This window comes from Oncorhynchus keta, chromosome 29, assembly GCF_023373465.1.
Source record: "Oncorhynchus keta strain PuntledgeMale-10-30-2019 chromosome 29, Oket_V2, whole genome shotgun sequence".
Taxonomy (NCBI): Eukaryota; Metazoa; Chordata; class Actinopteri; order Salmoniformes; family Salmonidae; genus Oncorhynchus; species Oncorhynchus keta.
In genome coordinates, this window is record NC_068449.1 from 45,904,155 (window position 1) to 45,931,819 (window position 27,665).

General features: G+C 44.5%; 2 protein-coding genes across 2 annotated transcripts; both read left to right on the forward strand.

Moving 5' to 3' along the window:
* The first annotated feature begins 3,341 nt into the window (after positions 1-3,341).
* Positions 3,342-8,373, forward strand: LOC118362101 (uncharacterized). The gene is made up of 6 exons (XM_052486654.1): positions 3,342-3,542; positions 6,161-6,577; positions 6,868-6,984; positions 7,599-7,649; positions 7,924-7,992; positions 8,160-8,373. The coding sequence occupies exons 1-6, from the start codon at positions 3,500-3,502 to the stop codon at positions 8,237-8,239; spliced, it is 777 nt and encodes a 258-aa protein (XP_052342614.1). The 5' UTR covers positions 3,342-3,499; the 3' UTR covers positions 8,240-8,373.
* Positions 8,374-13,683: 5,310 nt separating this feature from the next.
* Positions 13,684-26,476, forward strand: LOC118361853 (transmembrane protein 132C-like). The gene is made up of 12 exons (XM_052485230.1): positions 13,684-14,218; positions 16,311-16,402; positions 16,701-16,924; positions 18,649-18,858; positions 19,804-20,348; positions 20,973-21,125; positions 21,440-21,635; positions 21,921-22,064; positions 22,940-23,142; positions 24,666-24,885; positions 25,207-25,398; positions 25,586-26,476. Exons 2-12 carry the CDS (start codon positions 16,321-16,323, stop codon positions 26,474-26,476), a joined length of 3,060 nt encoding a protein of 1,019 aa, XP_052341190.1. The 5' UTR covers positions 13,684-14,218; positions 16,311-16,320.
* Positions 26,477-27,665: the final 1,189 nt, after the last annotated feature.

Here is a 27,665-nt window from a genome sequence, read left to right on the forward strand (position 1 = left end):
GAGGACTGTGTTCTGACTCGTAATTTGAATGATAAAAAAAAATGTTTTATCTACTTATCTTTTCTCCGGTGTTGGGAGAAAATACTAATTCCACGATAACTGCCTGACGTGGGGTGAAAGTTAGTTTTGCCTGTTACTCCCAATTGCTTCAAGATGAATTCAATCGGATAGAACTTGATAAGAGTTTAATTGATTTGTTCTGAAAGGGCGTGGGCCTTGCTTGTTTTGTCTCGAACAGAGTTTACTATCAGGCCTTCGTTCCCCCTCGCTGATTGTGATTATCTTTTTCTGATGTGGGCCGAGAAGACCTAACCAGGGAGAAGAAAGAGAGCGAGAGAGAGCGACGGATCGCCGCGGGGAAAGGAGGCCACTGAAACACTAGGTGACTTCAGTGGAGGAAAAACTCCCACCCAACCGATCAAATATTACTACTCAGTGATTATTGTCATCAATCAATTGTTGGTGGAACGATTTCTGTAGCTGTAGTCTATAATATACAGTACAGTAGGTGTATGTAGGCTCAATTGTACATTTACTGATAGACAAATATCATCCAAATTCATACTGTTACAGAAAGATTTTTAAAAATGTGAGAAATTTAGATTTTTTGTTTTGTTTAACAACTAGGAGGAGGAGGGGAAAGCGGGATGGTCCTAGGTTTTGAATATTCAGTCAAAGTACGGAGAGAAGTGTCTCATAGAGAAAGGAAGAGGAGGGCAATTTTTTACGGGGCTTTCTACACATCTACGGCTCGGTAAACCAGAGACTGAAGATGAGAGAAAACGAGAGCAAAAGAGGGAGGGAATGGACGGGTGTGAACGAACAGAAAACATGAGTAATGGTTGAATTAAGAAAAGAAAACATTAAGTACAGTGCCTTCAGAAAGCGTTCACACCCACACGACTTTTTTGACATTTTGTGTGAATTTTAAATGGATTAAATGTTGACTTTTAGTCACTGGCCTACAAACAATACCTCATAATGTCAATATATATATATATTTTTTAACAAATTAGTAAAAAATGAAAAGCTGAAATGTCTTGAATCAATAAGTATTGAACCCCTTTGTTATGACAAGCCTAAATTAATTCAGGAGTAAAAATGTGCTGAACAAGTCCCATACGTTGCATTCACTCATTGTGTGTGCAATAATAGTGTTTGACATGATATTTGAAGGACTACCTCATCTCTGTGCCCCAGACATTCAATTATCTGTAAGGTCCCTCAGTCGAGCAGTAACTTTCAAACACAGATTCAACCACAAAGACCAGGGAGGTTTTCCAATGCCTCGCAAAGATGGACACCTATAGATAGATGGGTAACATTTTTTTAAAAGCAGACATTGAATATCCCGTTGAACATGGTGAAGTTATTAAATACACTTTGGATGGTGTATCAATATACTCCGTCTCTTCAAAGATACAGGCTTCCTTCCTAACTCAGTTGCTGTTGACATGAAGGAAACCACTCGGATTTTCACCATGAGGCCAATAGTGACTTTAAAACAGTTACAGAGTTTAAGGGCTGTGAAAGGAGAAAACTGAAGATGGATAAACATTGTAGTTGCTCCACAATACTAACTTAATATTTCAAAACATGCGTCCTGTTTGCAACAAGGCACTAAAGTAATACTGGGGAAAAAATGGAATAGCGATGAACTTTTTGTCCTGAACACAAAGTGTTATGTTTGGGGAAAATCCAATACAACACATTACTGAGTACGAATCTTCATATTTTCAAACATAGTTGTGGCTGTATCATGTTATGGGTATGCTTGTATTTGACTGGGGAGGTTTTCAGGAATTCATGAATTCACCTTTCAGCAGAACAATAACCTTAAACGCAAGGCTAAATCTACACTGGAGTTGCTTATCAAGAAGACAGTGAATGTTCTTGAGTGACCGAGTTACAGCTTTGATTTAAATCTACTTGAAAATCTATGGCAAGACCTGAAAATGGTTGTCTAGCAATGATCAACAACCAATTTGACAGCATGAAGAATTTTGAAAGACTCTCAGCTCTAATTGCTGCCAAAGGTGCTTTTAACAAAGTATTGATTCGGGGGTGTGGATACTTATGTAAATGAGATATTTCTGTATTTAATTTTTAATAAATTAGAAACCATTTCTAAAAACACGTTTTCACTTGGTCCTTATCGGGTATTGTGTGTAGATGGCTGAAATAAAAAATGAATAGTCCATTTTGAATTTCTGCTGAAACACAACAACGTGTAGAACAAGTCAAGGGGTATACATATTTCCTGAAAGCACTGTAGGATAACAAAGAACATAATAATAATATGGTTATTAAATAGGATATAAAATAATATGATATGGTCATTTAGCAGACACTTTAATCCACAGCTAATGTATTACGCTACAGTTAAAGGGAAGGTTGTACACAACACTATCCACAAACTAACAACGGATTTATAATATCCCCTTTAAATCCTCTAAATTCCCCAACAATATAAATGATCATTAATACATCGTGAACAGGTAACTGCCAAAGTAAAAGAAACACTTGAGTAAATGAGGGATACAAAGTATATTGAACGCAGGTGCTTCCACACAATACACTTCCTGAGTATATTAAGCAGTTAGCATCCCATCATGCTTAGAATCATTTATTAAAATGCCCAGTTGCCAAAAAATATATTGGCTACCATGGCTAGAAGAATAGATCTCAGTGACTTTGAAAGAGGGGTCTCAAAGATGCTTAGTGTAGGGTGTTTAAAGCGTGTGTGAAATCTCAACCCAATTGAACACTTATGGGAGATTCTTGAGCGGTGCCTGAGAAAGCGTTTTCCACCACCATCAACAAAACACCGAATGATGGAATTTCTCGTGGAAGGATGGCGTCACGTCCCTCCAGTTCCAGACAGAATCTATGCCAGGGAGCGTTGAAACTATTCTGACGGCTCGTGGAGGCCCAGCGCCCTATTGACCCTTTGTGTTGGTGTTTCCTTCATTTGGGCAGTTACCTGTAGATGTGGCCTATGCAGGAATCAAACTCATAATAGGGATCTTGCTGCAAACAACTGGTGTACCTGGCATTGACCTATTGGAGAACACACACAAACACAGGCGCACAAACACACTTCACTGTTGGAAGGCGTATGAAAATCAGGGTCATGACTGACTCAACAAAAATGTCTAAAGGTGAACAATTCTCATTTTTCTTTCAGCCTCTCGCACTTATCCTCCACTCTTCTCCTTTTCACTTCTTTCTTTTCTTCTTCTCTCTTTCTTTTTTTTGTGCCTGTCTTTGAAGTGAGGAAGTTTGCAGAAAACCTCTCAGAAGAAAAGCAGCAAACGCCAAAGATGAAGAGAAGGCTTTATGGATAGAGAAACAGAGGGTGGGGAGAAAGGAGAGCGAGGAGTTTAGACTTCTGCACCGTTTCCTCTCTCTTCAGTCTGTCTGTCGTTTTTTTTTTGAAGCGCATTGTCTCTCTTCTCTTCTTCTCTCCCCTGTTTTTCTCAAGCTGGTCATCTCCAGAATGAATAGAAGGCTTGTACTTACAGTCCTGGCCCTGAATGTTGGTAAGTTTTTATTGAAATACAGTCTCGTGGTTTCCGTGAGTCCATTGTGACACACAATTTTCTCGTGTTCTGATACACAACACTGACATTGACGGTTGAACTCGAAGCAGCAGAATTGTAGTCATTTGGCTGCGTCCCTATTCCCTCTCAGAGATGGGCAGTATTTCTGTTACATGTATTTGATATGTGTATTTCAATTACTTCGGAGTATTTTAAAACGTGTATTACACTGGGCTAAACTCCAATGTATTTCGTAACAAGATACTTTCAAGAGCTGTCATTTTTATTTTCATTCAATACTTTTCTACACAATTTCTTTTATAGCGGTTCACAATTTTGCGTCCCCCTTTCTCCCTGCATTGGTATCAGCATTTTGATGGCACTATGGTGTGCTAAAAGCATCTGCTAAATCAATTAAAACATCAATGTAAATGTGAAATTGTACAATTGCAAAGGATGCTGAGTATTATTCTAATGAGGTCCAACCCCGAAACAAGGCCAATAACAATAACCACTGTGCTTTTGCAGATCATTTTGGTATGTTCATTTTCACATATTTATTTACATTTTGGTCATTTTAGCAGACACTCTTATAGAGCGTGACTTCGACTCAGTGCATTCGACTAAAGTAGATAAACAACAACATATCAAATAAAAGAAATGTGTATTTGTCACATGCTTTGTGAACAAAAGGCTGAAGGCGAACAGTGAAATGCTGACTCACGGGTCCTTTTCCAACAATACAGAGTTAAAGATAATAGAACAAATATGAATAACAAATATAAAGAGTGAAACGAGGAATAAATACTCAGGGGAAAACAACTAACAGTAATGAGTCAAAATAACATGGCTATATACAGGGGACAACAGTTCCCGAGTCGATGTGCAGGGATACGAGGCAGTTGAGACACAGTGCATTCGGAAAGTATACAGACCTTTTGACTTTCTCCAAATGTTGTTACGTTATATCCTTATTCTAAAAAGGATTAAATAGATTTTTCCCCCTCATCAATCTACACACAAATATCACATTTACATAAGTATTCAGACGTTTTACTCAGTACTTTATTGAAGCACCTTTTGCAGCGATTACAGCCTTGAGTCTTCTTGGGTATGACGCTACAAGCTTGGAGTACCTGTATTTGGGGAGTTTCTCCCATTCTTCTCTGCAGAACCTCTCAAGCTCTTTCAGGTTGGATGGGGAGCGTCGCTGCACAGCTATTTTCAGGTCTCTCGGGTTCAGGTCCGGTCTCTGGCTAGGCCACTCAAGGACATTCAGAGACTTGTCCCGAAGCCACTTCTACATTGTCTTGGCCGTGTGCTTAGGGTCGTTGTCCTGTTGTAAAGGTGAACCTTCGCCCCAGTCTGAGGTACTGAGCACTCTGGAGCAGGTTATCACCAAGGATCTCTCTGTTCTTTGCCCTGTTCATCTTTCCCTAGATTTTGACTAGTCTCCCAGTCCCTACATTTGCAAACATTTCTAAAAACCTGTTTTCATTTTTTGTCATTATTGAGAATTGTGTGATAGATTGAGGAGGATTTTGTATTTATTTCATCCATTTCAGATTAAGGCTGTAACGTAGCAACGTGGGAAAAGTCAAAAGTGTCTGAATACTTTCCGGAATGTACTGTAGCTATGCACATGTAGGTCGAGTGACTAGGCAACAGGATCAGTCACGGCACGCAAAACATTCCTGTTACTGTTGCTGAGAATGTTGACCGTTGTTCGGGGCCGGGTACCTGCAAGTGCATTTCTGTATTTTAAAATGTAAAAGTACATGTTTTTTAATACAATACATTTCCAAATACAAGTATTTGGTCGTTTATTTTGATACATTGATCTTTATGGTATTTTGTCATTGTATTTTGTCATTTATGCCCATCCCTCATCCCTATGGGCCCTGCTTAAAGGTAAGTACACTATAGGATGCTGTTTGTTGTAGTATTATTATTATTATTATTATTATTATTAGTAGTAGTAGTAGTAGTAGTAGTAGAAGTAGAAGTAGTAGTAGTAGTAGTATTATTATTATTATTATTAGTAGTAGTAGTAGGAGAAGTAGAAGTAGTAGTAGTATTATTATTATTATTAGTAGTAGTAGTAGTAGTAGTAGGAGAAGAAGTAGTAGTAGTAGTAGTAGTAGTAGTAGTAGTAGTAGTAGTAGTAGTAGTAGTAGTAAATATCATCCATTGGTCTGATAATTACCCTTATGACCTCATCTCTCAGTAGAGGGTGAGCATTTCCGTTTCGTTAATTTGTTGTATTAATTGATAGATTAGAGAGGGTTAGGCTAATTCAGGCCAATTTTAGTCCCCGCTGCAGGTGGACAAACATTCCCTGTTAGACTTTTGAAAAACTGCCTCTGTGATTAGAAACTACCGCATGACATGTAATATTGATTTTTTTAAATCTAATAAAAATATTTTTTGTAGATATGGATTCCAAGATACCAATTTCCTTTCTTTGCTGTTGTTTCCGTGGTATGAATAATCTCTCTCTCTCTCTCTCTCTCTCTCTCTCTCTCTCTCTCTCTCTCTCTCTCTCTCTCTCTCTCTCTCTCTCTCTCTCTCTCTCTCTCTCTCTCTCTCTCTCTCTCTCTCTCTCTCTCTCTCTGTAGTAACCAATGAAATCAAGGTATCCACCTCCCAACCTCTCACACCATCCAACTCCACTCCTGCTACCTTCATTCCCCCTGCTCCCACCACTTCCTGTGTGTGTAAAGTCTCCACTTCCTGTTCCTCTCCGACCCAGCCCGAGTCTCCTCTACCTGCGCTGGGTGTTATCAAGGTCAAATGGGAAGAAAAGTCCTGTAAGGGGGACGTACACCTGTCTCTCCTCTCGTCCCATTCCTTGCCAGTCTGCTTTAACATTCTTACCCATCGTAGCCTTCATCGTGCAGGGCTGTGTAAGAGGAAGGGCTGCGAGGGCTCCCCAAAGTGGACTAAGATCAATCCTAAAGCTTTGGGTTACCAGATCAGTACGAATGGAAGTGTTGCCAACAACCCCTGTACAACACTGGGGATCCAATGCGAAGGTGAGTCCTGTATGTTTGTGTGTCCTTTCTGCGTATATTTCTCGAAGTGTCTTGACAGTGGGTTGAAATACCCCACATGGGTACAAGTACATGAATATCTTTGTAAGTACACTTTTTGACATATTTTTGTCAGTGTTTTATACGGTGCTGTAAAACAATAGCCTGGTCCCGTATCTATTTAGGTTGTCTTGCCAAATGACCATAGGAGTTGGTAAGACTGTACGAACAGATCTGGGGCCAGCCTAGTAAAGTCACGGTTAAATATGAATCTCATCTCCTCTCCACTCCAGTCGTCTCAGATCAGTTAGTGGGCTATAAGGTGGTGACTGGTCTGCTGTGTGTTCTGGTGCTGGTGGTGCTGATGGTGCGTTTCGGGCAGCCCTCCCTCAAGGCCCTCCGTAGGAGACGTGAGTACCAGACACCTGGGCCTGAATCCACAAAGCCTGGCGGCGTAGGAGCGCTGATCTAGGATCCGTTCATGTACTCGTCGTCTTCATTACGATCCAAAAGGCCAATGCTGATCCCAGATCAGCACTTCTACGCTGAGATGCAGTGCGTTAACGGGCCCAGATCTAAACACTGAACACATGAGCGTACATTTAGGATGACAACAAAGTACTTCAATTACTGCAATAAAGTTCTTAAAGAAACAAGTCCACAGTACTTGGACCGATCCAATAGCAGTTGATCAAATAATGTGTCATAAGGTCATGGCAGAAAAGAAAAGGATGTTGATACCAGGATCGGTGTGGCATTTATTTGATTCGTATTTTGTCAGTTATGGATCAAGTGTTTCTTTTGTCATTGAGGCATGTTATCTTGGTGTGTGTTGGTAATGTGGTGTGTGTTGCTCGGGTACTTGGTGTGTGTTGGTAATGTGGTGTGTGTTGGTCGGGTACTTGGTGTGTGTTGGTAATGTGGTGTGTGTTGGTCGGGTACTTGGTGTGTGTTGGTCATGTGTGTCGACAATATAACATTATAACATGACCTCTACTCAACATGTTTTATGTCTGTGATTCAGTGTCAGACAAGAGGCAGAGTCGGTGGATCGGACCTACGCAGAGCCAAAGTGGTGAGTCAATGACTCCTAGACACACGCACACCCACCAGGCCAAGCTGCAGGCCTAAGTAGGAGAGACGTGGAATCGGTGAATAATGCGTGGAGTTGATGAGTTCACGTTACACGCACACACAGACTTCGGTTGTTCTCTCTCAAATAATACAGCATCTTGGCAAGCGTTGTAAATCCATAACCACCTCTTCCCCCTCCTACGTCTGTCTGTCTGTCTGCCTGTCTGTCTGTCTGTCTGTCTGTCTGTCTGTCTGTCTGTCTGTCTGTCTCACAGTCTCCTACCATAGAGGGAAGGCTGGACTCCAACTTAACGACAACACAGACAAGAGACACTCCTACCCTGGTGAGGCACACACACACACACACACACACACTCTTCTATTTACACAGGCGGAAGCCTAACCTGACAATTGTGTGACTTACACAAACTTTGAATGACGCATGCATGCAAAGGTATCTCAATTTTAGTATTAGACCCTAAAGCGTTTACGTTCCCTCTCGTTCTCCCAGGATTGGAGAGGCTGACGGTGAACACCAGCCGAGAGCCTTCGTCTAACAGAAACAGTGATTACGACTCTTATAACTTGTGATCATCATCATCATCAGTCATATCCTTCATCCACAATGACAATACACTGTACATGTATTTTTCATATTTTATTATATTTTTAATATTTTTATGCTAATTGTAATATTTTTTTAAGCACATAATATCTTTTTTTGGGGGGGGGGGTCACTGTACGTAATTCAGTCATTCACTTCTTTTATTGAATAAAGTAACGTTTGTTGTTGAATAAAATGTTTGGACCTCGTACTTAGAAGTGGTCCTTCTGTAGCACAGTTGGTAGAGCATGGCGCTTGTAACGCCAGGGTAGTGGGTTCGATTCCCGGGACCACCCATACGTAGAATGTATGCACACATGACTGTAAGTCGCTTTGGATAAAAGCATCTGCTAAATGGCATATATTAAGTGAACCGGATGCTCAAGAAGGCAATGAAAAGCAGGATGAAAGCAAGACGGAGAGAAAAGCGTGTTGTGAGAAAGAAAGGGGGATACAGAAAGATGTGGAGGTGACGAGTGAGGGGTCTCGCGCGCGCACCAACTTCTGATTTCTGCAACGGTGTGGCTTCCTGTGCCGTTGACACCAACATCCTGTTGCTGTTATTTCTGTCACACTGTTGTTCCCTCGTTATAAATTGATGTTCACCTTTTACACCTCTGTCGCTCTGCTCCTCCTCAAATAACCTCCATCGCCCGTTTGTGTTCTTGTTCCTCCGTCCGTCATCCCTTTCTTCATTAATCCCCCTCTTCCTCTCCATCGTCCTGCCTATTCATTTGGCTGTCGTGTCTCCATTTTTCTCATTTATTCTCTTAAAATACGACTATTGTTGTGAGGGGAGCTTGTTCTTCCGCATCGTTTCACGCCTCCTTTGAGTTGAGTGAAAGGATGTTTTCTGTCTGGAATTGAAGTGGAGAAGATTGTGCTGACGGCATCTAATTGTAGCAAAACATTGTTTGGCGAACCGAGCCTCAGTCAATCTTCCGCGTGTGTTTGCGTGTGGGTCAAAAGGTCAAATACAGGGTGCTTATGCATGTCCTTTTTCACACGTGTACAAGAGTGCAACCTATAGAGGTTGTGGTGAAATGGAAATCTTTTTTTCATATCCCGTTCCCCCTGAGACTCCCTTGGAGAGTGGGGTCACGGTGTGTGTGCATGCATGAGTGTCTCTCAATTCAATTCTCAATTCAATTCAAGGGCTTTATTGGCTCACACAAACACACCATTTGGCATGGAAGACAACTATACATTTGTACAAATAATTGTGTGGGTTGTATTTACAATGGTGTTTGTTCTTCACTGTGTGTGTGTGTGTGTGTGTGTGTGTGTGTGTGTGTGTGTGTGTGTGTGTGTGTGTGTGTGTGTGTGTGTGTGTGTGTGTGTGTGTGTGTGTACATGCAGGGCAGTGTGTGACATAATATGTGTGTCTGTGAGCGAGAGTGTGTGGGTGTAGTTCTGTGTGTACACAGCAGTGTGTGACATAATATGTGTGTCCGAGAGTGTGTGGGTGTAGTTCTGTGTCTTCCTCTCTGTCAGGTCACGCTAGACTAGACGATTAAATCTGTCCCATCAGAGGAACAATGACAGATGACAACAGATTACACACAGAGATTATCTCAGAAAGAGGGAGAGATGTGGAGTGAGAGGGTGATGAAAGATGGGAGAGAGAAGAGAGAGAGTGGAGATGAGAGATGAGAGAGGGGAGATGAGAGAGCAGGAGATGAGAGATGTGTGTCTGTGAGAGAGAGAGGAGTGAGAGAGAGGAGAGAGATCTGAGAGGAACAATGAGATGAGAGAGAGAGAGGAGAGATGTGGAGATGAGAGGAGATGAAAGAGAGGAGTAAGAGAGAGGGGAGATGAGAGAGAGAGGAGAGGAGATGAGAGGAGAAGAGAGAGGAGAGAGAGAGGAGATGAGAGAGGAGATGAGAGAGAGAGTGGAGAGAGGAGATAGAGAGGAGAGAGAGAGAGAGAGAGAGAGAGAGAGGAGAGAGAGAGCGAGGAGGAGAGAGAGAGGAGAGAGAGAGGAGATGAGAGAGGGGGAGAGAGGAGATAGAGAGAAGAGAGAAGAGAGAAGAGAGAGGAGAGAGAGAGGAGATGAGAGGAGAGAGAGAGAGGAGATGAGAGGAGAAAGAGAGGAGAGAGAGAGAGGGGAGAGAGGAGATAGAGAGAGAGGAGAGAGGAGAAAGGAGATGAGAGGGGAGGGGAGAGAGAGGAGATGAGAGAGGAGATGAGAGGGGCGATGAGAGAGAGGAGAGAGAGAGGAGATGAGAGAGGAGAGAGGAGAGAGAGGGGAGAGAGGAGAGAGACAGAGGAGATGAGAGGAGAAAGAGAGGAGAGAGAGAGGAGATGAGAGAGGAGATGAGAGAGAGGGGAGAGAGGAGATAGAGAGAGGAGAGAAGAGAGAGGAGAGAGAGAGGAGATGAGAGGAGAAAGAGAGGAGAGAGAGAGAGGAGAGGAGAGAGAGGGGAGAGAGGAGATAGAGAGAGAGGAGAAAGGAGATGAGAGGGGAGGGGAGGGGAGAGAGAGGAGATGAGAGAGGAGATGAGAGGGGCGATGAGAGAGAGGAGAGAGAGAGGAGATGAGAGATGAGAGAGGAGAGAGGAGATGAGAGAGGAGAGAGGAGAGAGACAGAGGAGATGAGAGGAGAAAGAGAGGAGAGACAGAGGAGATGAGAGAGGAGATGAGAGAGGGGATGGGAGAGGAGAGAGAGAGGAGATGAGAGGAGAGAGAGGGGAGAGAAAGGTTTTACGCTAATCCGTCCGTGTCGGGGACGTGGGTCACGTCTCAAAGGTCCCTATATAGTGCTCTACTTAGTGCACTGTGTAGGGAATAGGGTGCAATTTGGGGCGCAGGCATCATCCCTAAGCCCCTTCTGTTGGCCTGTTACAGGTGTATCACTGCACAGAAATGCGGGGAGAGAGGGATCAAAACTATCCAGAATTAAATTAATATTGCAACTCTCTCCGAGTCCTCTCAATCTCTCCACATTTCTCTATCTTGTTCTCCTCTTCTCTCTCCCCCTTTAGTTTTGATCCCATCCTCCTCTCATCTCAACATATTTCGAGCCAAATATTCAACACCCACCTACAGTTTTGTTTGTGTGTACACTACCTGTGTTCTGTAATGGCTGCCGTCAGATGATGATGTCACAGTTGTGATATATCACGGTGGGACACCATCAGACACCATTTGAACTGTTATGGGGGAATCAGAGGAGTAACATGAAAACATGGAGCAGTGGATGTTTATACGGTGATGGGAAATGATGGTAATACCACAGTTAGAGAGAGAGTGGCAGGGGAGAGAGAGGGAGTGGCAGGGGAGAGAGAGGGAGTGGCAGGGGAGAGAATGGTGGGGGAGACAGTGGCAGGGTGAGAGAGAGAGTGGCAGGGGGGAGAGGGGAGAGAATGGTGGGGAGACAGTGGCAGGGTGAGAGAGAGGGAGTGGCAGGGGAGAGAGAGAGAGAATGGTGGGGGAGACAGTGGCAGGGTGAGAGAGAGAGAGTGGCAGGGGAGAGAGAGAGAGAATGGTGGGGAGACAGTGGCAGGGTGAGGGGAGAGAGAGTGGCAGGGGGGGGAGAGTGGCAGAGAGAGAATGGTGGGGAGACAGTGGCAGGGGAGAGAGAGAGAGAGAGAGAGAGAGAGTGGAGTGGAGAGAGAGAGTGGCAGGGGAGAGAGAGGAGTGGCAGGGGAGAGAGAGTGGAGGGGAGAGAATGGTGGGGGAGAGAATGGTGGCAGGGGGGAGACAGTGGCAGGGTGGCAGGGAGAGAGAGGGAGTGGCAGGGGAGAGAGAGAGTGGCAGGGGAGAGAAGGGGGGGGAGAGAGAGAGGCAGGGGAGAGAGAGGGAGTGGCGAGAGGAATGGGAGAGAGAGAGAGAATGGCAGGGGAGGAGTGGCAGGGGAGAGAGGGAGTGGAGAGTGACAGGGGAAAGAGAATGGTGGGGGAGAGAATGAATGGTGGGGGAGAGAGAGCGAGAGAATGGGTGGGGAGAGAATGGCGGGGGAAAGAGTGGCAGGGGGAGAGAGAGAGAGTGGTGGGGGAGATAGGTATTGGGGGAAAGCAAGGAGGAGAGGAGAAGAGGTGGGGGAAAGGTTTCGCGGGTTCACTTACAGATCTGTCATTTAATCAAACCGTGATTATGAAAGGATAGACGGAGAGATGGAGGGAGAGAGAGCTCGACAGAGATGGAGAGAGTTCATATAGGATAGTGAGAGGAAAATACAGAGGGTTAACATGGGATAGGTTGGATGTGTTGATGACAGAAGGATAGATAGAGGGAGAGAAAGAGGCATATTTGTGTTCTGTAGCAAACCACATCACAGGGTCTGCATCCGAAATAGCACCCTATTTCGGATGCAGAGAGAGAGAGAGAGAGAGAGAGAGAGAGAGAGAGAGAGAGAGAGAGAGAGAGAGAGACAGAGAGAGAGACAGAGAGAGAGAGACAGAGAGAGAGAGAAAGAGAGAGAGAGAGAGAGAGAGAGAGAGAGAGAGAGAGAGAGAGAGACAGAGAGACAGAGAGACAGAGAGAGAGAGAAAGAGAGGGACAGAGAGAGAGAGAGAAAGAGAGAGAGAGAGAGAAAACATACAAATATAAGAATCAATCTGGCCACTAGCTGAAAAAAAAGAAAAGTTGAAAGAGATGTATTTACTTTAAGAGACTGACTGGGTAGAGGAGAGTGGTTTGAACCTCTGATGCGCCGCATTTAGAACTAAGCCTCAAAATGATTCTACTATTAAACATGAGCGGCTTAATGCAGCAGATACATAGACACTCTGACTCTGAACAGAGTTGAAATCACTCCCGAGAGGAGAAGAGAGAGCGGGGGATGGATGGAGAGATAAAGTGTGGGGGAAGGATGGAGAGATAAAGAGTGGGGGAAGGATGGAGAGATAAAGAGTGGGGGAAGGATGGAGAGATAAAGAGTGGGGGAAGGATGGAGAGATAAAGAGTGGGGGAAGGATGGAGAGATAAAGAGTGGGTGATGGATGAGAGATAAAGAGTGGGGGAAGGATGGAGAGATAAATAGTGGGGGAATGATGGAGAGATAAAGAAGGATGGAGAGATAAAGAGTGGGGAAGGATGGAGAGATAAAGAGTGGGGGAAGGATGGAGAGAAAGAGTGGGTGATGGATGAGAGATAAAGAGTGGGGGAAGGATGGAGAGATAAATAGTGGGGGAATGATGGAGAGATAAAGAGTGGGGGAAGGATGGAGAGATAAAGAGTGGGGGAAGGATGGAGAGATAAAGAGTGGGGGAAGGATGGAGAGATAAAGAGTGGGGGAGGATGGAGAGATAAAGAGTGGGGGAAGGGGGTGCTTAGCTAAAAACTTTAGGGCGAATGAATCTGGCAGCGAAAGGGGGGAGGACGTAAGAAAGAGGGGAGAAGAAGAAAGAGGAGAAGGGAGGGGGAGGGGAGGGAGGAGGGGAAGGGAGGGGGAGGGGAGGGATTATTCACCGTTTCAAATGAATAATTGCGTATTGTGTGAATCTGGCACACAGAGAGAGAGAGAGAGGCAGTGAGGGAGGAAAATCACATTGAAAAAGACCTAAAGATCAAAGAAATCCACATAAAAAATAGAGGGGAAGAATTCTCAACTGCCAAGAAAAGGGGAAGAACAAGAACTGATTTTTAAAAAAGTGTTTTCATGATCTCTAAAATCTCTCTGCATTGGACTTGGAATACGCTTCTCTGCAGTGACAACCACCAGATACCAACCAACTAAAGAAGACTTCGCTTTAACATAAACTTTGGAACAGCAAAGAGGAGCTGGAGCCCTGAACATACGATAACAGAACACGAAAGAGAAACGAACGAACATGGCATTGGAATAAAGAGAAACTCAGAGTGAGCACAGGTGCAGAAGAGAAGATAAGAGAGAGAGAGAGAGAGAGAGAGAGAGAGAGAGAGAGAGAATCGAGTGAAGAGAAAAAAAGAAGAGAGAAGGAAAGCATCAGAGGGTATATTATTTCTGCTTCATCACCCCCCGATGAGAGGACAACACCTGCCAGGTGAGTTATGTTGTTAAGCACAGTCAGGTGGGTTATGTTGTTAAGCACAGCCAGGTGAGTTATGTTGTTAAGCACAGTCAGGTGGGTTATGCTGTTAAGCACAGTCAGGTGGGTTATGTTGTTAAGCACAGCCAGGTGGGTTATGTTGTTAAGCACAGCCAGGTGGGTTATGTTGTTAAGCACAGCCAGGTGAGTTATGTTGTTAAGCACAGTCAGGTGGGTTATGTTGTTAAGCACAGCCAGGTGGGTTATGTTGTTAAGCACAGTCAGGTGGGTTATGTTGTTAAGCACAGTCAGGTGGGTTATGTTGTTAAGCACAGCCAGGTGAGTTATGTTGTTAAGCACAGTCAGGTGGGTTATGCTGTTAAGCACAGTCAGGTGGGTTATGTTGTTAAGCACAGCCAGGTGGGTTATGTTGTTAAGCACAGTCAGGTGAGTTATGTTGTTAAGCACAGCCAGGTGGGTTATGTTGTTAAGCACAGCCAGGTGAGTTATGTTGTTAAGCACAGCCAGGTGAGTTATGTTGTTAAGCACAGCCAGGTGGGTTATGTTGTTAAGCACAGCCAGGTGAGTTATGTTGTTAAGCACAGCCAGGTGGGTTATGTTGTTAAGCACAGCCAGGTGAGTTATGTTGTTAAGCACAGCCAGGTGGGTTATGTTGTTAAGCACAGCCAGGTGAGTTATGTTGTTAAGTACAGCCAGGTGGGTTATGCTGTTAAGCACAGCCAGGTGGGTTATGTTGTTAAGCACAGTCTGGTGAGTTATGTTGTTAAGCACAGCCTGATGGGTTATGTTGTTAAGCACAGCCAGGTGAGTTATGTTGTTAAGCACAGCCTGGTGAGTTATGTTGTTAAGCACAGTCAGGTGAGTTATGTTGTTAAGCACAGCCTGGTGAGTTATGTTGCCGGGCGGGGACAGTTTTGCAAATAACTACATAACAGAATGATGTAAAATATGATTTGTCACGTTTTAGTTCTGATAGTTGTAACTATATGAGGGCGCTGTCAGTGTACGTGTGGTCCATGTAGTAGGACTCTGTTCTGTCAACCACTAAAGAACCTACGGTTTCACGAGGATGTTGATGATATAGGACCTACTGGTTTATGAAGGACAGTTTTTGGATGTATGGTCAATAGAAGCCTACTTCCCCAGATGCATTTTTTTGAACGCGTGTGAACCTAAACCATCGCAACACCTCTCAACACGTAGCAACACCTTTCAACACCTCGCAACACCTTTCAACACCTCTCAACACCTCTCAACACCTTTCAACACCTCTCAACACCTCTCAACACCTCTCAACACCTCTCAACACCTCTCAACACCTCGCAACACCTCTCAACACCTCTCAACACCCCTCAACACCTCTCAACACCTTGCAACACCTTCAACACCTTTCAACACCCTCAACACCTCTCAACACCCTCAACACCCTCAACACCTCTCAACACCTCTCAACACCTCTCAACACCCCTCAACACCTCTCAACACCTCTCAACACCTCTCAACACCTCTCAACACCTCTCAACACCTCTCAACACCTCGCAACACCTCTCAACACCTCTCAACACCTCTCAACACCTCTCAACACCTCTCAACACCTCTCAACACCTCTCAACACCTCTCAACACCTCTCAACACCTCTCAACACCTCTCAACACCCCTCAACACCTCTCAACACCTTGCAACACCTCTCAACACCTCTCAACACCCCTCAACACCTCTCAACACCTCTCAACACCTCTCAACACCTCTCAACACCTTGCAACACCTCTCAACACCTCTCAACACCTCTCAACACCTCTCAACACCTCTCAACACCTCTCAACACCTCTCAACACCTCTCAACACCTCTCAACACCTCTCAACACCTCTCAACACCTCTCAACACCTTGCAACACCTCTCAACACCTCTCAACACCTTTCAACACCTCGCAACACCTCTCAACACCTCTCAACACCTTGCAACACCTCTCAACACCTCTCAACACCTCTCAACACCTCTCAACACCTCTCAACACCTCTCAACACCTCAGAGCTGTAAGGATGTTACAACACTTTTGGGGTTGTGTGGTGTTTCTGGATCCTTCAGGTGTGCAGTGATGGGTGAGCTCAGCTGCCCTAGTGCATCGTGGGGGAGAGAGGGTGTGAAGGCTCTCGTGCTCTATTCGCTCCTAGTAGTCGGTGAGTGAAGTTATTTTTCTTCAAAAAATCTAGTGTATTGAAAATATGTTTTTTAATTATTTTTTTATGAAAAATCTATTGTATTGATATATATATGTTTTATGAGTGTATATATACCAACAATTTATCTGCTACCCTTTTCACGTGTTTAAAATAGCTGATATTTGTGATTTACAGTAGGTGTAGGCCTAACAATTTATGTGAAATTGATGTGAACTATACCAAAGAGAAAGAGACACAAACCAGTCAATATTTCCCTCCTCTCCTTTTCTGTCGATCTCTTTATCTCATCCACCAGTACACACATCCCATGCCCAGCCTCCCCTCCCTCTCTCCCTCCTGGCCAAAATCATTGTCCCCCCTCCCTGGCACGCTCTGCCCCTGTCGCAGGCTGATCTTGGCCCACTGTTCTCCAACTCCAGCCCCTTCGCCTTCACCCAGTCCCTGCTCATGGTGCCTCCGGCTGGGACAGCCTCCAAAGCGGGGGTTCGAGCTTCATTCGGGCCTTACTCTGTCAGCCAGGTAAATCAATTGGGATAGGGATCCTTGACAATCAGCAGAATGCTGTAGATCTCGACTTAAACGTTTGGATAATTAGTTCCATAGATATCATATTATTCCTGCGTGTCCTAAGAAGTTGCAAGATCATCTGTAACGCAGAGCTCTTCCTCTAGCCCTCTCTCTAACAGTGTAACCCTCTCTCTAACAGTGTAACCCTCTCTCCTTCTCTCTAACAGTGTAACCCTCTCTCCCTCTCTCTAGCAGTGTAACCCTCTCTCTAACAGTGTAACCCTCTCTCTAACAGTGTAACCCTCTCTCTAACAGTGTAATCCTCTCTCTAACAGTGTAACCCTCTCTCTAACAGTGTAACCCTCTCTCTAACAGTGTAACCCTCTCTCTAACAGTGTAATCCTCTCTCTAACAGTGTAACCCTCTCTCTAACAGTGTAACCCTCTCTCCCTCTCTCTAACAGTGTAACCCTCTCTCCCTCTCTCTAGCAGTGTAACCCTCTCTCTAACAGTGTAACCCTCTCTCTAACAGTTTAATCCTCTCTCTAACAGTGTAACCCTCTCTCTAACAGTGTAACCCTCTCTCTAACAGTGTAATCCTCTCTCTAACAGTGTAACCCTCTCTCTAACAGTGTAATCATCTCTCTAACAGTGTAACCCCTCTCTCTAACAGTGTAATCCTCTCTCTAACAGTGTAACCCTCTCTCTAACAGTTTAATCCTCTCTCTAACAGTGTAACCCTCTCTCTAACAGTGTAACCCTCTCTCTAACAGTGTAACCCTCTCTCTAACAGTTTAATCCTCTCTCTAACAGTGTAACCCTCTCTCCTTCTCTCTAACAGTGTAACCCTCTCTCCCTCTCTCTAGCAGTGTAACCCTCTCTCTAACAGTGTAACCCTCTCTCTAACAGTTTAATCCTCTCTCTAACAGTGTAACCCTCTCTCTAACAGTGTAACCCTCTCTCTAACAGTGTAACCCTCTCTCTAACAGTGTAACCCTCTCTCTAACAGTTTAATCCTCTCTCTAACAGTGTAACCCTCTCTCTAACAGTGTAACCCTCTCTCTAACAGTGTAACCCTCTCTCTAACAGTGTAACCCTCTCTCTAACAGTGTAACCCTCTCTCTAACAGTGTAACCCTCTCTCCCTCTCTCTAACAGTGTAACCCTCTCTCCCTCTCTCTAGCAGTGTAACCCTCTCTCTAACAGTGTAACCCTCTCTCTAACAGTTTAATCCTCTCTCTAACAGTGTAACCCTCTCTCTAACAGTGTAACCCTCTCTCTAACAGTGTAACCCTCTCTCTAACAGTGTAACCCTCTCTCTAACAGTGTAATCATCTCTCTAACAGTGTAACCCTCTCTCTAACAGTGTAATCCTCTCTCTAACAGTGTAACCCTCTCTCTAACAGTTTAATCCTCTCTCTAACAGTGTAACCCTCTCTCTAACAGTGTAACCCTCTCTCTAACAGTGTAACCCCTCTCTAACAGTTTAACTAACAGTGTAATCCTCTCTCTAACAGTGTAACCCTCTCTCTAACAGTGTAACCCTCTCTCTAACAGTGTAACCCTCTCTCTAACAGTGTAATCATCTCTCTAACAGTGTAACCCTCTCTCTAACAGTTTAAACCTCTCTCTAACAGTGTAACCCTCTCTCTAACAGTGTAACCCTCTCTCTAACAGTGTAACCCTCTCTCTAACAGTGTAACCCTCTCTCTAACAGTGTAACCCTCTCTCTCCTCAGCTGGTCTCTGGGCCCATCCTCCCCCTCTCCCCTCCTCTGACTGCGTCTCTCCTCTCTAAACACGTGGCGAGAGAGGGGGATGAAGGCGGAAAGGAGAGGTATAGGGTGCGGGTGTTGTTCCACCTACGAGGGGACACCAGCAGGGGGAGCTGTATCACCCTCCACGCCTTCAAAGAGACAGAGGAGCAGAAGGCCTCGTGTGTCACACAGGTGTGTTCGTGCCGCACACTATATTCAGCCACCGTCACCTGTGACCATTCAAAAGACTGAAGCCGGTCTAAACGTCTTCTTTGGGACTCTGAATGATGTCGTGTCGTGTGTTTGTTACACTGGCCAACACACTGAAATGTTCTGTTCTATATAATGTATGACGCCTGTTCGGTATAAAGTACGACACTTCTTCTATATAAAGTATGATACTTGTTCTATATAAAGTATGACACTTCTTCTATATAAAGTATGACACTTCTTCTATATAAAGTATGATACTTGTTCTATATAAAGTATGACACTTCTTCTATATAAAGTATGACACTTCTTCTATATAAAGTATGACACTTCTATATAAAGTATGACACTTCTTCTATATAAAGTATGACACTTCTATATAAAGTATGATACTTGTTCTATATAAAGTATGATTCTTGTTCTATATAAAGTATGACACTTCTTCTATATAAAGTATGATACTTGTTCTATATAAAGTATGACACTTCTTCTATATAAAGTATGACACTTCTTCTATATAAAGTATGATACTTGTTCTATATAAAGTATGACACTTCTTCTATATAAAGTATGATGATTGTTCTATATAAAGTATGACACTTCTTCTATATAAAGTATGACACTTCTTCTATATAAAGTATGATACTTGTTCTATATAAAGTATGACACTTGTTCTATATAAAGTATGACACTTGTTCTATATAAAGTATGATACTTGTTCTATATAAAGTATGACACTTCTTCTATATAAAGTACGACACTTCTTCTATATAAAGTATGATACTTGTTCTATATGAAGTATGACAATTCTTCTATATAAAGTATGATACTTGTTCTATATAAAGTATGATACTTGTTCTATATAAAGTATGACACCAAATGCTCACCAATCACTCTCTTCATCCATTCCTCCTCTCCCCTTCCCAGCCTCCACTGGGTCTGTGTGTGGTGACCCTGGCCCTACCTAAGGACTGGTTTGAGGCGGGCCAGACCAGCCAGCCCTACCTCAGCCCCAAACAGCGTGCCAGGCACACACACCGACACCGCACCCGTAATCGGGGACGACGGCACGAGGGTGTTGTCGTCGGTGGAGCCGGTGGCATCCCCTTCCCAGGAGCTCTCCGATATAGCCCTGCCCACGCCGGCGACCGCATCCAGCTGTACTACTCATTGTTCGGCACGGCGTCCAACCTCAAACTAGCGCCCCCTAGGTGTGTGCAAGACAAATTACCACAGTCTCAGAGAGAGTTGTTTTATATAGCAGCTGTAACTTTGAGGGAGGACAATAAGCGGAACGAGGCCAACAGAACCAAAGAGGAAATAGGCTGTTGCAATGGACAGGAAGAGGAGGAGCTACGGTTGGATTCCAACGTGCTGATTCGCTATCGCAGGGGACCAGTCCGAGCGGGACAGCCAATTGGGGTTTCTGTGAACCTGAGGGCCAATTTCAGTGCAGAGTTTGTTGTTATCCGGTAAGTCTTTGTTACGTGATGCTCTGTGATGTAAGTGATAATCCAGCAAATTGAAAAGGGAGACCTGATGACGACCTAAACACTTATAGGAACATAGCAGTGTGCAGGTCCTTCTCTTTTACTGATAAATACTGTGTTCATATTTCGATATCAAACCATGTCTCTCATTGCCAGTGTATCTGTCTAGTATGAACAGTATGTATACAGTATGTAGTACATGTACGTTGGGGACGGCAGGTCGCCCAGCGGTTAGAGAGGAGAGCCAGCAACCGGAGGGTTGCCACTTCCATTCCTGGGTCCGACGGGAAAAACCAGCCAGGAAGTGAGCTGGCAACCGGAGGGTTGCTGGTACCAAATCCTAGATGCCATTGTCTGCCGCTGTGCCCTTGAGCAAGGCACGTAACTCCCCCCACAGCAACAGCTCAACGGGCGCCTAATGTGACAGCCCCCAGCTCCTCTCCAGAACCTGTGTATGTGTCTTTCAGAGGGGTTGGGTTAAAAGTGGAAGTCAAATGTCATTTTAGAATAAAGTGGTCTTAATTTCCATTTTTAGTCATTTCCCAGACGCTCTTATTCAGGGCGACAAACAGTAAGTCACACTATATCTGTATGTCTCTATTCCAGGCTGAAGGTGAAGAAAGGCCTTTTGTCTCTGGTGGCCCAGCGCTCTCTGAACTCTGACCTCTGGGTTGTGAACCTGGAGAGAACCCAGGGCTCCAAACATGATGTCATCTCCATCATCTGCCACAAACTGGCCAGACACATGGACAGCGACGGGTATTACTTCATCATATATATTACTGTACAATATTACTCAGGCACAATATTACCTCAGTGAAGGAACGTATTCAATTTAACCGGTTTGTGACACGTCGGTTACATTTTTGACTATATACACTATTCATATTGCGTGCAAGTGATACCACATATGTGAGAGAATATCACTCTGTTAAATATTCCAACATATGTGATTTATTTCCATCAAATGGCTTTTTTCTTACTCTCCCCACCTATTCTCCTGACTCTCTCTCTCTCTCCTCCCCACTCCTTGTCCCTCCCTCTTTCTTCTGTCGCCGCCTCCTCTCCCTCAGTCCCGCTGCTCTGCAGCAGGTTGCCTGTCTGTCAGTGGACGGCTTGCGCAGGAGTTTCGGGGTTGCCATGACGGTATCGGCCAGCTGGCGGGTAGAGTACTCAGGCCGTAAAAACCCTCCGCCACCACACGGCGGAGTCGTGAGCAGCTTCTCCTTCACTGACAGAGAGATCGTGGGCATCTCTCCCATAACTGAAGTAGGTGGAACTTTACTCAATCAGTAGGGTCAGTTTCCCGGGACACAGAATCTCCATTGAACATGCCTCTTAGTCCAAAACTCTTAGTCCGGGAAATTGGTTTCTTCTTGTTACATGGTCTGTATGTATGTACTATGCAGTAGACTAATGGATAATGTGATAGCTACAGCACATATCCATACATCTATGGATCTCTTAGTGCCGCAGTGGACTGGTTCTGCCTTAAAAAAAAAGCTCATTCCTAAATAAGGCCAATAAGCTAAACTTGTTGTCATCAACACACAGAGTGGCATGATCGTCAACACGGCCATCTTGACCAGCGAGCCCGTGTCACTTCCTGTCATTGTGCTGGCAGTGGGGCATGACGGGAGGGTGTCGGATATCACCGCGGCGGTGAAGTGCCAGTCGTCCAACGATGATATCGTCAAGGTAAGCAGGTCTACATACTGTACACACACAGGCACAGGGCTCCTGTCCAATGCCGTTGTTTTCTGTGGGTTTTTTTACGCCGATATTAACTTTTTTAGTACATAATGTCTCCGCCATCATTTCCTATGACCGAAATCAGCTTCTGTACATCAGAACAGCAATGACTAACCTCAACGAGTTGGCACCTCTGGACGTCAGCACCTCTGGACTAGCCCTAATCCCTGGGACGCAAAAGAGGAAGCGACGGCGCAAGAGAGGCAAACGAGTACACAACTGGGGCCGAGCTCCCAGCCATCCAGAACCTCTATGCCGGGCGGTGTCAGAGGAAGGCCCACAAAATGGTCAAAGGCTCCGGCCACCCAAGTCATAGACTGTTCTCTCTGCTACCGCACGGCAGGTGGTACCGATGCACCAAGTCTGGAACCAACAGGACCCGTAACAGCTTCTACCCCCAAGCCATAAGATTGCTAAATAGTTAACCAAATATCTATCGGGACTATCTGCATTGACCCCCCTTTTGACTCATCACATATGCTGCTGCTACTGTTTATTATCTATCCTGTTGCCTCGTCACTTTAACCCTACCTACATGTACACATCTACCTCAACTACCACAGACCCCTGCACATCGACTGGGTACTGGTGCCCTTAGTATTTAGCCAAGTCATCGTTACTAATTGTGTATTTATTCCTCTTGTTGTTATTTGTATATTTTTCTCTCTGCACTGTTGGGAAGGGCCCGTAAGTAAGCACTTCACTGTTAGTGTACACCTGTTGTTTTACTAAGCATGTGACAAATACAAGTTGATTGGTTTATATTGATTTGACCCACAATCCTCCACTCCCTTTTATCACCCTCTGACTTTATTCAACAGGTGTCAAGCGATTGCTCCACCCTCTTCGTGGACGGAAGTGAATCAGGGGTGGGCAGCACCTGTGTAGGGGTGGAGTTTCTCCTGGGCACGCTCAGTGGGTCCCTGTGTCTGTCCGTGTGGGCTCCTGTCGTCCCGCTGCGCGTCTCCCTGTCCGACAACGAGCTGAGCGCCATCAAGGGCTGGAACCACGACGCGGAGAACGGGTGAGTCCCTGTGTGTGTGTTTGGCGAAAGATGAAGACACACTGAGCAGGAATGACATAAAGCAGGATTAGACATGGCCATGTCATTAACATCAAGAGTCCTAAAACAGTTGATAGAACGATTGGAACAGTTGCAACTCCAATTTGTATGTATTTTTATTTAACCTTTATCTAGGCAAGTCAGTTAAGAACAAATTCTTATTTACAATGATGGCCCGGCAATATGGTCTCCTTTTGGCATAATCTCCTTTCCTAATCCCTTTTTTTTCCTGTCTCAAGACAGAGCAGGAGGTTCAAACACCGAAACCAGGAATGTCCATTGGTGGAAAATGTACTCGATTGTCATACTTGGGGAAAAGTAAAGATACCTTAATAGAAAATGACTCAAGTAAAAGTGAAAGTCACCCAGTAAAATACTAGAGTAAGAGTCTAGAAGTATTTATATTTAAATGTACTAAGTATCAAAAGTTAAAGTACTAATAATAATTTAAAAAAAATATCTTTATATTAAGAAAACCAGACACTGGGGTGACAGGGTAGCCTAGTGGTTAGAGAGTTGGACTAGTAACCTTAAGGTTGCAAGTTCAAACCCCCGAGCTGACAAGGTACAAATCTGTCTTTCTGCCCCTGAACCCACTGTTCCTAGGCCGTCATTGAAAATAAGAATTTGTTCCTAACTAGTTAAGTTAAGGTAATTAAAAAAACAAGGCATTTGGGATGTTCTCTTGATAAGTGTGTGAATTGTCAAATGTTCTGTCCTGCTAAGCATTCAAAGTCTGGGATAATGTATTGAGGAAAAAGTACATCATTTTCTTTTGGAGTGTAGTGAAGTAAAACTGGTCAAAAATATAAATAGTAAAGTAATGTACAGATACCCCAGAAAACGACATAAGTAGCACTGGCAATGTCTGGTAGAACAGTGAAGGGCTGTGTTCCACTTGGCACACTATTCCCTATATAGTGCACTACTTTTTACCTTAGCCATATGAACTCTTGTCAAAAGTAGTGCACAATATAGGGAATAAGGTGTGATTTGGTCTACTGCCAAAAAGCTTCATTCGCCATACAAACAAACAGCTGGTAGAAGAGACAACTAATTCCCTAACAGAGAGCTTTAAAATAGGCTCTCTGCTTTATCCACCTCTGATTCCTAGATGGCACCTGCTCAACAATTCAAACACTAACATTATGACTTGCTGTCACATCTCAACCAGGGGTCAAATGAGGTCAATTCAGTCAATTCAGAAAGTACACCAAAATTCCAATTGTCTTCATGCTTTTCATGAGGAAAAATTGGAATTTGATTGGAGTTTGGTTTACTTTTTGAATTGACTGGAATTGAAATGGAATTTACCCCAACCCTCAACATATTTAAGCTTGTGATGTCTCCATTTTTGGTTTTGCCCAGCTTCTATGCCACATCCAGATTTGTGTAATATCTCTCTCTCCTCCTCATCCATCCATCCTTCTCTCTTCCCCCACCCCCTCTCTCTCCCTCCCTCCCTTTCTTTCGCTGCTCCCCAGCTGTTCTCCGGTGTATCAGAGGTCCACGGTTCAGGTTCTGACCCAGTTCAGTGCTCAGGGGGGCCAGGGTCAGCTGACCTACCTGCTGGGCTCCTCTGATTGGTTTGTGGATGCCACGGAGATGGTCCGTAATTGGCTGAGGGTAGAGAATCCTCTCGTGGCGGTCCTCGACAAGCAGAGCAATCTGGTTGGTCTACACCCGGGGAAAACTTCAGTTCATGTGAGTAATATGTAATATGATGTTGTATTTTCAATAGCATGGTGCATTTTAGTTGAGGGATGGTCATTATAAATGATGAGTGGTCCTTCTGTAGCTCAGTTGGTAGAGCATGGCGCTTGTAACGCCAGGGTAGTGGGTTCGATTCCCGGGACCACCCATACATAGAATGTATGCACACATGACTGTAAGTCGCTTTGGATAAAAGCGTCTGCTAAATGGCATATATTAAATCTCCATTTGGTCAAATCTCAAATATATTTATAACCTATGGAAAGTAAACTTGAACAAGACACTACCTTTATTGGCACCCCTCTCTCTCAGGTCATATCAAGCCAATGGGACGGTGTTCTGGGTAGCTGTGATGTCATCGTGACCTCTGAACCCGTGACCCCAGGTGACCTCTCAGTGCAGGTTGTGGGAGGACTCAGTATGTCAATCAATGCAAGCCCTGCCCATCCGGCTGTTGTCACGGCAACAGTGACAGCATACAACATCCTCTACCACCATGGGCAGGTGAGTTCGGTGTTTTTCTTGACCCACTAACTTCACTAAAACGTTTTAGTTTTACATAACAGTAACTTCTGTGGGACATTTTTGCTTCAATGGAAGGACCTTTGTGCATAAGTATGGTATGATACTGAACATTTCTCTCTTTCTCCCTCCCCCTTATCTCCATTGTCCTTCTCTCTCTCTCCACCAGGAAGCGTCAATCAGTGTCTGGCTCCAGTTCAGTGATGATAGCGCCACGTTGCTCTCCACCTTCAGCCGTGGTACCTTCGCCCTTCGCCTCTCCTCATTGGCAGAGACCGTGGTTGCCGTGATGCCCGGCCCGTTGCTGCGCGTCGTCGCCCAGGGCGAAGGGGGCGGGCCTTTACTGAAAGCAGAACTCCTGGTCACCCCCTGCAAGCCAATGGCGAACTCCGTTGACGGGGACCTGGCCAATTCGAAAGAAGGAAGCGGGCCCAGGAGGCTGGCTAAAGGATCAGGTTGGATCAGGGTGAACCTGGACACAGACCTTCGTCCAATGGGAAGCGAGGAGGCGGACTTTGAGCTGCTCGACATGTTGGACATGCTGGTTGAGTCATCGGACAGGGACGTTAAGTACAGCAACTTCCTGGACAATGACATCATCATAGGGAACGTCACCACCGTCAAAGGTGACGACTACTATGACAAGGCCAGCGATGGGATGATCGCCAGGAACGACCTGGAGAGAGCGGTGTTGACCCCAAATCACGAAGAGAGCGCTGTGTACTTCTCTCCCGGGGTGGAGAGAGAGAGGGAGGGGAAACTGGAGGATACAGAGCTGGGGGTGGGTGTCGGGGCAGTTCTCTCCCTTCTCTGCCTCTCTGTACTTCTCTTCCTGGTGAATTGTCTGCCCTGCGCTTTGAGGGAGCGGAGGATGAGGAGGAAGGGCGTGAACACGGAGGGGGTGGAGGAAGAGGGGGAGGAAGAGGGGGAGGAAGGAAAAGAGGAGGCGGCAAAGGGTGTTGCAGAAAAGAACGACATAATGACATCGTGCCCCGGGGTAATATCGCTCCATGAGACTTTTCCGGAAGAGGGGCAGTCAGATCAAAGCATTGACCATTAAGGCTGCATCCGAATAGGCACCTTAATCCTTTTAAAGAGTTAAGAGCCCTGTGGTCAAAAGTAGTGCACTATGTAGGGGATAAGGTGCCATTTTATTCAGGCGAGAAAGGTTGTTGATAAAAATCATTGTTCTTAGGAAAATTGACTACGTATTCCTGTCACCGTGTCACCAACAATGTATCTTAACGTCTTACAAGGTCATCTTCGTATAGGCTAGTTTTTTTTCTTGGGTATTTATGTATGTCTGAATGTTTGTCTAGCTACCATCGTAACTATCCAAGCTTTAAGCACCAACTGTCAGAGCATCTTACAGATTACTGCACCTGTACATAGCCCACCTATAATTTAGCCCAAACAACTACCTCTTTCCCAACTGTATTTAATTAATTAATTTATTTTGCTCCTTTGCACCCCATTATTTTTATTTCTACTTTGCACATTCTTCCATTGCAAAACTACCATTCCAGTGTTTTACTTGCTATATTGTATTTACTTTGCCACCATGGCCTTTTTTGCCTTTACCTCCCTTCTCACCTCATTTGCTCACATTGTATATAGACTTGTTTATACTGTATTATTGACTGTATGTTTGTTTTACTCCATGTGTAACTCTGTGTCGTTGTATCTGTCGAACTGCTTTGCTTTATCTTGGCCAGGTCGCAATTGTAAATGAGAACTTGTTCTCAACTTGCCTACCTGGTTAAATAAAGGTGAAATAAAATAAAATAAATAAAATAAATAAAAAACTATCCAACATAAAAACAATAGACCTACTGAACTATAGGACCAAACATTTAGGTGTTGGGTAACAAAAATAGTTGGAACAATTGTAATGTTATCTCAGAAATGTCAAATCTTGATAGTCCTAAGTTAAATATGTGTGCAGAAACAATGCACGTACACGACTGTACTTATCTGTCATATTTACTTTATCGGTATTATTTCACATTCATCCATATACAACTGGTTGTCATTCCTTTTTCGATTTAGGACTCAATGCAATCCGTATCGCTGAAGTTCACCGCTATATTGCAATTGAGTTTTAAAGGCAGTGTTCCAGCATTCCCGCGTTCCAGCGTTCCCGCGTTCCAGCATTCCTGCGTTCCAGCGTTCGCAGAGAAATTTCAGCTCAATCGGAAACGACCTTTACATTTCAATGAATCAAGCCCTTTTAGGCCTTTTGACAAAAT